The 12296-nt window shown below is 42.7% G+C and overlaps 1 protein-coding gene across 5 annotated transcripts in view; it reads left to right on the top strand.

Moving 5' to 3' along the window:
• LOC125460846 (SLIT-ROBO Rho GTPase-activating protein 1-like) overlaps positions 1 to 12296 on the top strand; it is a 269583-nt gene that overhangs the window by 182209 nt on the left and 75078 nt on the right. For all 5 annotated transcript variants that reach the window (XM_048548950.2, XM_048548951.2, XM_048548948.2 and 2 more), the window contains exons 6-7: positions 2531 to 2659; positions 7402 to 7623. In XM_048548950.2, coding sequence (XP_048404907.1) covers positions 2531 to 2659; positions 7402 to 7623 — 351 coding nt within the window. The remainder of the gene's footprint in view (positions 1 to 2530; positions 2660 to 7401; positions 7624 to 12296) is intronic.

The following is a 12296-nucleotide window of genomic DNA, read 5'->3' as shown; positions in this document are numbered from 1 at the left end:
GGGTGGGGGTGTGGAGTTGGAGCAACCGTGCACAAGGCTGTGTGTTAATGTGGGACTCGCTCACGTCAGTGTGGGACTCGCTCTCTGACTGAGTAAATCTGAGACTCGGCAAAGCTAATGACTGAAATCTCACTTCACTGCATGGTCCGCACCGCCAGACAGTGAAACTGGGTACGCTCCGATTCGTGGGGCATATTTGTTACCACTGTCCCCATTAGCAATTTACTAGACCTGTTAGGTCTAGTGTGGTAGAGGGAAGCCACTTTAAGTGGAATAACTAGAAGGGACTCTAACAAGATATTGTTTGTTGTATGTTAGCAATGAGTTACATTGACGGTCTCTGCAATAATATCTATGAGAAGGATCTGGATGTTGGGCCATTCTCTGCTGAAATCCTTTTTTTTGCCCTCAAGCCCATATAATGTAATTGGTAAGTTAGCTTTTTGTTCAGGGTGTCTGTTTTCTGAAGTAACTGCCCAGAGGCTGGTATCCCATCACCAAGCCACCCTTATTTACTTGTGAACTGGGAGGTCTGCTTCACTTGTGGAACCCAGGCAGCTGACGCCAGGGTCATTACTTTTCTGGCAGAAGGAAGGAGATTCCAGAGTGGAAGAGCAGTGATTTCTGAGGAATTGAAGTGGGAAGAAATTACAAGGAGCTGGGGAGATAAGGCTATCAAAGGATTCAAACACAAGAAGAAGGATTTTAACCCATTGATTGGGCACGGGGGGGAAGAGAAACAAGCAGTGTGTATCAAGGACAAGGATGCAAGGAGGTTGTCGAAGATGGCGTTTGCGAGGGCAAATGTATTTAGGGACAGTTTCGTGAGGAAGGAGCTGATAAAGGAAGTTTCCAAATGGAGTGGGAGAGTAGCTAAAATGAGGAAGCCATTTGAGGCATCATTTAGTGCGAGGGCCAGTCTTGTGGTAAAGGGAGCATTAGGCGGTTCTTCTGGACAAGATGAGCTTAGATAGATCATGATGGGAGATGGGAACGAAGTGAAGGCGCAGTTCAGTGCTTAATTGAGGTGGGAGCTGGGAATGAGTGGTGGGCTCGACATGGTGGACAAGAGGGAGACAGGAGAGTTTGTGGACTGGACAGTTAGTGAGGAAATGCTTCTGGGTGCCTTGCAATCGAAAGCTGAATTGAAAGTTTTAAAAAGAACACCGTGTTTACGTGATAACAGGCTGTGCCAAGCTGGTCAGAGAATACAAGGTTCACTGTGCCAGCAATAGGGATGATGTGGGAACAAGGGGAAAGTCAAATGCAGATTCCTTTAGTACTCAGAGGAATACTGAACCAATGTGGGTAAGCCCAAGGGGAAATTCAACCCAGGTACATCCTAATTAACTGGAGAAGTGTTTGTGAGCTGAATAGGGTGTGTTGGACAACAGTATTGGTGAAGGCCTGAAGACCAGCCATTTCCCTGCCTTTAGGAAGTGCCCCATCCACATCACAGCTCAACAGATGAGGCATGTGGGGTTCTTTTCTTTGTTCTTTTTAATAAATTCATTCATAGGATGAGGTCGCTGGCTAGGCCACATTTATTGCCCATCCCTAATTGCCCAGAGGGCAGTTCAGAGTCAACCACATTGCTGTGGGTCAGGAGTCACGTATAGGCCTGGATGGCAGGTTTTCTGTTCTGAAGGACATTAGTCAACCAGATTGGTTCCCTAACAATTGACAATTGTTTTGTGATGATCATTAGACTCTTAATTCCAGATTTACATTGATTTTTAAATCCCAGCATCTGCTGTGGTGAGATTTGGACCTGGGTCTCTGAATTAACTTTGTTCTCATTGACTTCCACACCATTTCTATTCTAATATGCATTCAATGCCTCAAATTGTACATACCTCGGTCTCAAATGTCACAAATAGAGAATGCACTCATTGGAACCAGGTGGATCTTATTGATACGAGATCCTTGACTGGGGGCAGGCGTGGGCTGAAGTCATGCTTCTCAAGAATTCTCACGCATTCACATGCAACCTCATGTTCAGAAAAATGAATGGAGAGAGAAATCTCCCAGTGGCTCGTACAATTTGTGCATCTTTCTCAATCTTTATCCCAGAAGCGTGCAGATGCTTGGGGTTGATTGTACTCGATACCAAGAGGGCCATGTTTCTGGGACACTACGAAAATCAAATGGTAGCTGGAAAAATGTGATGTAAAACATTAGCCATGAAATAGAGTGTCATCGCACACTGGGGAGGTCTCATCTTGATCTAACCTTACTGATCCATTTTGCCATGTGCTCATTGCTAACTGAAGCCTGAACTCTCGGGCATACACACAGAGGTACTTCCCTCACTGATTCTGGGTCCAGTCAAGGGCATCAACCGGGAGTCTGCATATCTGAGAAACTAGGCCCTTTAGCATCCAATTGCTGTATCGAGTAGTGGACTGAACATTTCTGTATCTAATTTTGTTGTGTGTATATCTTTGACATACGTGTGCCTGGGATGTAGGAGCTGTGTGTTAAATTTGAGTCCGTCTGTTAATCTGTTTTTCTCTTGTATTTGGGATAGCGTCAAGCCAAATACTCTGAGAATAAGCTTAAGTCCATCAAGGCCCGAAACGAATACCTACTGACATTGGAGGCGAGCAATAACTCTGTTTTCAAATATTACATCCATGACCTTTCTGATGTGATTGATGTAAGTACATAGAATTTAATGAAACTGTAGTTACTTATATGTGACCTCCAAAATATTTTGAGTCTTTTCTGATGCAAATGTCTTACCATTGTAGGTAAATCTTGACTGAGTCTTGAGTCACCAGAATCTGCAAGTCTTCTTACAAGCAGCTTTGTTCTTTAGACTTAATAAAAATGACCTTGTTAACCTGCTCATTATTAAGTTACAAAGTGTGGAGCTGGATCCAGCTCCACACTTTATCTCGGATTTTCTAGCATCTGCAGTTCCCATTATCAATGAGCAGGTTACTCCTCCTTTGGGGCACAGATACCTTGGGTTGGTGAAAGCACAAGATCGCCCAGTCAAAACAAATGTCTAAAATAGTCAAACCGCAACAGGTCTACTACAATGTGATTTGGCTAAAGACAGAACCTATGTTCACTTTCTGCATCTCTCAGTCTTGTACTTTCCTCTTCAGTATCTCTGCTCCTGGAAGGAGGGGTGGGGAAATGATCGGGGATGGAGGGTGGAAGAAGGTGATCTGGAGAAGAGGGGAATGCAATGGGAATTGAGGGGTCCTGTGTGACCAACCAAGTGTGTGTTAACAATGTACCTTGAGCAACTGGCCAATCCTTATAAGTGAGCCTGGACAAGTGAGTGTTGTTCAGCTATTCAACTGTGTGAATCAACATAGTTGAGCCTGAATAGCTACACTCCTGCAAACACATACAGCAGTGAAAGCTTCTGATTCCCTATTTTCTTTCTTCTCTGCTCCTTCCACTCCCCCGTATTCACACATTCTCCAGCATCTTGCTCACATGACTGTGCATGCTGAAGGTGACATTCATGGTGTAAGTCAATAGGTGAGCTGGTAATCCCACCCACAGTGCTGTAGAGATGTGATGAATGTCTCTTGATTGGCTTTTGTCTTGCTTTTGTTGCATCTGTTGCAAGAGTTTATTTTGAACTTCAAAGCATTTTTCCTTCCCATTCGGTTTGTCTGTTGAATGTGTTGCATGAACACAAGCAAAACAATATACGGTGATTGAAACCCCATAAAGGTCAATATTGCTGTACATCAGACACATTAAAGTATTTGGCTCCATTGCTCATGATTACGTATTATAATATTCTTGATCTTGTCACGCTGTGAAAGAAGGTTATGCTAAAGAATATTTGCTGTGATGTGGAAAATCTTAATTTTATTCAAGAGACATCTTCATATGGCTTCATCATCCCACAGGATTGTAAGAGAAGGCAAGGTCACAGGAAATGATTAATATTACATGATGTGTGCTGCTTCATTATCATATCTCAGTCAGACTTAACACCTTCTTCTCGATCCATGGCTATTTGTATTGCATCTTAGTTTTGTCTGAGGAAAAGATTTCAATAAAGCAATGTTTTACTTTGATACAGCACCTTTAATGTAATAGAAAATCCAATGCACATTGGTGAAATAAAAGACTCTCAGCCATATGATGCGATTCCATTAATTCCTTGATTTTTATTGATTAATTAAGCAAATTTAGTTTGTACCAACCTTTAGCATTGGTAAGCAGGTAGATTTTAAGCAACATTGTAAAGGAGGAGAGATAATGGGAACTGCAGATGCTGGAGAATCCGAGATAACAAAGTGTGGAGCTGGATGAACACAGCAGGCCAAGCATCAGCTTAGGAGCACAAAAACTGATGCTTCGGGCCTAGACCCTTCATCAGAAACCTGATATGAAAATCTGATGACGGTTCCAGGCCTAAAACGTCAGCTTTTGTGCTCCTAAGCTGATGCTTGGCCTGCTGTGTTCATCCAGCGCCACACTTTGTTATCATTGTAAAGGAGGAAACTGAAGGAAAGGCAGAGAAATGTAGGGACAGAATTCAGCTGCTTAGATTTGTTCGATTTAGTTTTATTGTCACATGTACTCAAGTATAGGGTACCAGAGTACAGTGAAAAGTGTACAATGTCATCACACATAGTGCCATCTTTGGTACATTGTACCTGAGTACAAAACCTTTGTTATAGAAATGGAAAAATAAAGAACTCAGAAAGAAACTCTTACTTCTCTTCAAAATGGTTCCACGAACTATTTTGCACCCTCGCAAGGGCCACATTTTGACATCTCACCTCAAGCAATGACACTGCAGCACTCCCTCAGTACAACACTGTGAGCATCAACCGAGAATTTGAGATTCTAGTCTCCGGGGAAGACGGACTAGTTGGCAGTTTAAATTGGTGCAGGAGGTCAGATGTAGTGATGTTCAGCTCCCCTCAGCCTGGAAGTGAAATATATTTGTATTTTAAAATGTGAGAGAACTTGCAGCCTTGTGCAAAATCTTGATTAATTACCCGCCATTAATCAGCTTCAAGTGACAGAATAGTGTGAAGGCCTTTCAAACGTGTGGCACTGTCTACAAATAGCACCAATCCAGATCTGTCTGTCTTTTACATTGGTTCTGCGTTGCTGATGTACACACTTTGTTACATTTTTCACTCAGCAGCTATTCTGAGCAGGAATTTTAATGTGGTAATTGTCTTTGGAGACACGGTTCCTAGTGCATAGTCAAGGAGGATAAAGACATAACAACGAAACATGCTCTATCAATGGGAGGATCGCAGTGTAAACGTGGCAATTGTGATGTTCAGAAATACAGTAAATGTATAAATGACGAATAGTGAAATTGATTTCCCTATTGGAAAGGAGTGGGGAGACAATGGCCTGGTGGTATTATTGCCAGACTATTAACCCAGTAATTCAGCTCCTGTTTGAGCCCTGGGTTCAAAATAACAGGTATTGGAATTTTAATCGTTTAGAATTAGATTTATTGTCACGTATATGCAAGGATAGGGATAGAAGAATATAGTGAAAAGTGTACAATGTCACCGTTTCCCACACCGCCTTTGGTACAAAGATACCTAGGAACAAAATCTTGGGTCAAAATCAGAAAAATGAAGAAATAAAGGGAGAAGTTCAGCATTACAGTCCGTATAAAGCTATGGGTCTGCGCTGGGCTTCGTCGATATGGGAGCACTTCAAGTCCACATCGGCTCAACTCACCACCACTGATGTCATCTGAAGAATAGAGAAAAATGGAGAGAAAAGGGGAAAGAAACAGAAAAGAAGAAAAGAAACAGATGGAGCAGATGAGCTCTGGCTAACTCTGCCACCATCTTGCCTGGTGGACTGCATAAACATTCTGAATGAAGGGCCTAATGATGCTCTTGAAACCATTGCCCATTGTCGGAAAAAGAACCTCAATAACGGGGAATGTGGGACGTGCTACCACAGAGTGGTTGAAGTGAATAGTATCGATATATTTAAGAGGTGGCTAGTCATGTACACAAGGGAGAAGGGAATAGAGTTAGAATTACAAGAATTGGTTTGTTTAATCTATTACATAAGTTCAGTTAAAAACTTAGAAGTTGCTACTTCGCAGCACCATTTTAGGTAGCAAGGTACCTGGGCGCAGATTCTTAAGTGCACATTCTCAGGGGAAAACAAGTTAGAAAAATCAAAAAAAAAGTCCAGCAATGAATTAGAAAAATGGAGGAGGAGGAGTTCAGAATAACAACCCTGCCAACTCGGCCAGTATCAGGCTTTAATCGCAGGCCAGGAGGCAACGCTGGGGCCAGGGGAGTTTGAGCGTACGCCAGGGCCGGAGGGGGAGAGTGGGCCAGGAGCCGCAGTACACGCCAGGGCCAGAGGTCCCAGTGTGCACCGAGGCTGGGAGTAAGTGCTGGCTTTCACCCCAGCTATCCCAAGGACAGGAGGTAATAAGAAAAGAAAACACGAAAAGCGAGAGAGAGAGAGAGAACAAAAGGAAGTGGACAGAGCAGATAAGCTCCAGCTCAGGATTCCTACTCCATCACCATCTGAGAGCCATTTTGTTACTGTAGTTGGCTTAGATGAGGGGAAGAAAATGGGAGACTGTTCGCGCTCCACTTGTACTTTGTCGTGGGCTGGTTTTGTGCTGTCCTTTGTGAGCTAATCAGTGGCAGGATAAGCAAATTACGCCATTAGATTCCAAAGAGAAATAACGGAAGATGAGCGGAGAAACTGGACCTTATGATGGGTGATGAAAGACTGTTGGTGTTTACAAATCGAGTATGTCTCATTTTGGTTTTAAACAAAATCTTCAGAAAAGTGTCTGAAGGAATGCAAAATGAAGACTTTCCGAATGCATTGAGGTAAATATTCACAGCCTGCATTCCCAGTGCATTTCACATCAAAGTTTCAGCCAAAAGCACTGTTGTTCTCAATTTTTTTTATGATGGCATTCAGAAGCAAAGTTTCTGAACCTTGTCCTTTTCTTCACTATCTGTGCATTCATGCCTCCCCACATAGTAACTAAGGAAAAGAATGGACTGGTTTGGTATTTCTGTGAAAGTATAGGTAGCCTGTTGGGCAGCATCTGGTTCAAAGCTTTGTTGGATTTTTAACACTGAGTATTTATTACCAACAAGACATTTCCAATTTTTTTTGAAGTAAGTGCAGCTGCTTTGTGACACCAGAGAAATGAATTTGTTGATTGTATTAAATAACCTTTTAAAAATAGCTCTCGTTTTCCCTGTGTGCTTAGCATGACTGACTTTTTTTTTAAAAATTGCTCAAGAGGAAGAAGAGATTTTTGATGCTGCAGCACTGAGTAACTTTCTGAAGCTGCCCATGTGAAGAGTTGAATGTTAACGCCCTTTCCACTTTCTCTCTCTCTCTCTCTCTCTGTCTCTCTCTCTCTCTCTCTCCCCCTCTCCCTTGCTGTGTTAGTGCTGTGATCTGGGGTACCATGCCAGTCTCAACCGAGCTCTGAGAACATTCCTGTCTGCCGAATACAACCTGGAGACATCCAGGCACGAGGGCCTGGACATCATTGAGAACGCTGTTGATAATTTGGATCCTCGGAGCGACAAGCAGCGATTTATGGAGATGTACCACACAGCATTCTGTCCACCGGTGAAATTTGACTTCCAGCCACATATGGGAGATGAGGTAGGCCAAAAGCACTGATCTCTCTTACAGGAAATAGCATCTCTCCCTGCTTGTCTGTAAACAGCACAGCCATGAAACCAAAATGCACTTGTTTGGAGTCATGTTAAATAGGCATCAGATAATGTACAAAGTGAAGCTGAGGAGCTTGTGTGGTGCGAGGGGGCAAGATAACAAAGTGTGGAGGTGGATGAACACAGTAGGCCAAGCAGCATCTTAGGAGCACAAAAGCTGACGTTTCGGGCCTAGACCCTTCATCAGAAAAGGGATGTGTGGTGCAGTTATCATGCCCCTTCCTCTCAGCTGAGAGGTCAGGGTTCAAATGTCACCTACTCCAGAGGTGTATCGTAATATTCCTGAACAGGTTGATTAGGAAAATATCTTCCACTGAGGTGCAAACGGCTCTTGTTGTGCTATAGTAATGTCCCTACCTCTTAGCTAGGAGATCAGGGTTCAAACCCCACCCACTCCAAAGGTTTCTTAAGACAATCTGAACAGATTTGTCTTTTCAATTAAACCTACAAGGTGAAGCTAGGATTACTCTCTTGAGAGTAAAGAAGTGTTCCAGAGTATCAAGGTGAAAAGATTTTTATTTATATCGCACTTTTAGCGAGCTCAGAATGTCACATGGCAGTTTGCAGGTTTTGTTATAGTAAAGGAGAAGTTGTTGTCACTGGAAATATCGAGAGGTAACAGATTCAAGATGACTGGAAAAAGGGCAATGTTTTTGTTTTAAAAAGCAGCACATTGTTATAAACTCGACCTTGTTTGAGTCAGAAATGAAAGCAGATTCAACAATGATGTTGAAAAGATTGAAGCGAAAGTATGAGCAAGGCTGTGGGGAAAGATCATTGAGCAGGAATGATAGGATAAAATTTTTTGTACAGAGCTTATACAGGCCTAATGGGCTGAATGGCCTCTTCCTGTGCTTTGCTGTTATCCATATCCAATAAATCTCAGAACTGTCTGTCCTTCAGACCAATAAACTGTGCTGGAAAATGTGCGTTGACCAAAAGACAAGTTGTTCATTTTTAAGACCTTAACCCACTGGACTGTACAAATGATTTTAACTTCTCCTGGGCAAATGGGAAACCACGTTCCCTAGGACTAGAATTCCGAGCAAGAGAATGTGATGAATTCCGGAGTTTGCACAACCAGAAATGGGAAGGGCTTGGCCAGGCTGTTTTCACCCTTCTGTTATCCTGAGGATCAGGGTTAGAGGTCACACACACAACCTCAGTATGAGGAATGGGGCCGGGTTTTTTTTTAATGTTGTTGCATTTTTATAGCCGTGCCAACACCTGCTGTTTTCATTAAGTTGTGCGGAAAGTTGGAAGTGGCAGGGCAGGTTGAGAAAACAGTTTAAAAAGGCTTATAGGTCCCTGGGCTTTCTTTTTAAAATTAATTCACAGGATGTGGGTCACATTGACCAGCTGGCTTTTATTGTCCTTTACTCATAACCCAGCGGGTGGTGCAGTCAGCCATATCAGTATACGTCTGGACTCCCATGTCAGCCAGACCAGGTAAGGATGGCAGATTTCCTTCCCTAAAGGAGCAGTCTCCATTTGCTGCCGATCTCACTTTTGCCCTCTGTCTTTCTCTTGCTTTCTTCTCCCACCTCTGCTCCTCCTCCTCCAGATTTTAATTGAATTCACATATCACCATCTGGTGGAATTTTAGCCCATGACCTCCAGGGTTCCAAGATCTTCATCCAGTGACATTACCAGACCTTTGCCCATTTCAGTTCATGATCAAAGATACAGAAAGATGTAAAGATGAGAACTTTACACAGGGAAAAGATGAGAGAGTTGGAACCGTTACATTGCTCTTGTCGAGAGCCAACTCAGTCAAGATGAGTCAAATAGCTTCCATTTGTGCGGTAACCAAGCAGTGGTGAGAGTCTTCACTCGACAAGCATAGCATAGCTATGAAGTGGTTTTACTTTGCAGGGAGCCTATAGCTATCCAGTAGCGATGGTCTGATCCCAACCTAACGGCAGGATTGAGTGGGTGAGATTCCCTGGCAAGGGTAATCTTGCTCCCATTTCATAATGGAGCAATTCACACTGAAAAGCTGGGCTCCATTGTGGGGAGGAATGCACACTCGGGTGGTAAGATTTCTTTCCTTATCTGAAGTTATTGAGAAGCTTCCACGAAAGAATGTACATCTTCATTAAGATACTTTGTGTTGTGTTTTCAGACTCATCAGCATGTTGAAAGTTTTGCTGTTGTGTCCCATCAGTATTCAGCGTTGCCCAATTTTTTCTTAGAAAATAAAATCAAAAGTTTACTTCCTGGAATCTTTGAGTTTCAGAGGTGAACATAAATTCTTAAAGCTGGTGAAAATAGAACAAGGACAAGGAATATCTATTAAAGAAAAACATGCCGAGATGTAATTGGCTAGGGCTTAACTGAACAAAGTGTAAATGGAACCACACTGAGAGCTCTGAAACACAATGACTCATGATTTGATTTGTGTCGTTATTGCATTTTTATTGTGTTAATTTGGTGATCATTAGTTATTAAAAGAGGGTTATTGATGTTTTACAAAACTTTAACTTTAGAAATGGATTTTTTGCCTTCTGTGCATGATTGAACAACTGTTTTCCATTTTTAAAGAAAAGCACTTAACATGAGAGATGAGAATGATTTTATTTGTTAAGTCACACGGAATATAGCAATCAATGTCATAATAAATGTGAACATGGTGCAACATGAGAGCACATCTTCTAGATAGTATGCTGTTAAGTAGAGTGATGTTTAAAGAGATATGGGATCTTTAAAATGCCACAAATGGGTTCAGCAAATAATCAAGAAGACTAATGGAATGCTGGCCTTTATACCTAGAGGACTGGAATACAAGGATGAGGAAGACATAGGCAAAATTAGGCCATTCAGCCCATCAAGCCTGCTTTGCCATTTGATTGTAGCTGATAAGTGTCTCAAACCCATTCTCCTGCCTTCTCCCCATAACCCTTGATCACCTTATTAATCCATAACGTACCTACCTGTTTTAAATACACTCAGTAACTTGGGCTCCACAGCCTTCTGCAGCAGAGTTCCACAGATTAATCACCCCCTAGCTGAAGAAATTCCTCCTTATCTAAGCTCCAAAGGGCCATCCTTTCACTCTGAGGCTGTGACCCCTGGTCCTAGTCTCTCCTATGAGTGGAAACCTCTTCTCCATGTCCACTCAATCCAGGCATTTCAGTATCCTTAAAGTTTCAATCAGATCCTTCACTCAGCATTCTAGATTCCATCGAGTACAGACCAAGAATCCTCAAATCCTCCTCGTATGACAAGCTCTTCTAGTAAACCTCCTCCAACGCCAGCACATCTCTCCTTAGATACAGGGCTCACAGTTATACCAAATCCTGGTTAGACCCCACATGGAATACAGTTAGCTAATCTAGACACCACACCTTAGGAAGGATTTATTGGCCTTGGTTTACAAGGATGATATTTGGACTTTAAGGTTTAGATTATGAGGAGCGATTACACAAATTAGGCCTGATTTCTCTAGAATTTAAAAGGTTAAGGAATAATCTTGTCAAAGTCTTCAAGATATTAGCAGGAAACAACAGGGTTGCTAAAAAGAAACTATTCCCAGTGGTTGGAGATTATAGAACTAGTTGGCCTAGTCTGAGAATTAGGGCCGGACCATTCAAGTGAGATGTTAGGAAGCACTCCTAAGCACAAAGGCTGTTAGAGCTTTGCAATGCTCTCCCATAAGTGGCTGTTGATGGTTCAGTTGTTACTTTTAAATCTGTGATAGATAAATTTTGTTAAGCAAAGGTATTAAGGGATATAGGCGAAAGGCAGATGTGTGGAGTTAGACCACAAATCAGCTATGATGCATTGAATGGCAGAACAGGCTAGAGGGGCTGAATGGCCCTATGTTCTGAGGAGCAGAAGTACACAGCCTGTTGAGCCTGCTCTGCCATTCTACCCTGTCAAACTCTGGATGAATTTTGTGTACATTGATTTTTGATTAAGTAAGCCACATGGACAGAGTTTTAAAACAAATTTACTGGGTGAAGAGGAGATTGATTGATTGATTCAGTTGCTAAGTGTACAGTTCAGTGTGGACCAAAGACATTCTTTACAACCATGTTCAGCATTAAGCTAACTGAAGCCAACCAGGGCTCGAATAGGTAGTATCAGAGAATCCTTACAGTTTGGGAGCAGGCCATTCAGTCCATCAGGTCCACACTGCCCCTCTGAACAGCATCCCACCCGGACTGACTACCCTACCCTATCCCTGTAACTCTGCATTTCCCATAACCAATGCACCTAACTTGCACATCTTTGGACTGCAGGAGGGAACCCACACGGACACAGGGAGAATGTGCAAACTCCACACAAACAGTCGTCAAAGGGTGGAATCGAACCTGTGTCCCTGGTGTTGTGAGGCAGCAGTGCTAACCCACTGAGCCACCATGCCACCCTCATGAAGTGCCCTCCTGTTGGCACTGCACAGAAATGGAAAGTAAAGCAGAATGTTTGGTCAATATTGAATATCCTGCTGTCGGAAAGTGTACAATCGTGGTTCCAACGAAGACTGGGTCAAATGTCAAAGCTGAGGCCCATGACCCATGGGCCATTAGCAAGTGTCATGATAAGTCGCAGTGAAAGTGTCCTCGAACATCATTGAGAGTTCTCAGAAGAGAGGAGACA

The sequence above is a fragment of the Stegostoma tigrinum genome, chromosome 18 (assembly GCF_030684315.1).
Source record: "Stegostoma tigrinum isolate sSteTig4 chromosome 18, sSteTig4.hap1, whole genome shotgun sequence".
In the NCBI taxonomy this organism is placed as follows: domain Eukaryota; kingdom Metazoa; phylum Chordata; class Chondrichthyes; order Orectolobiformes; family Stegostomatidae; genus Stegostoma; species Stegostoma tigrinum.
Note: the sequence above shows the minus strand (reverse complement) of the source record. Positions and strands in the feature narration are given on the sequence as shown.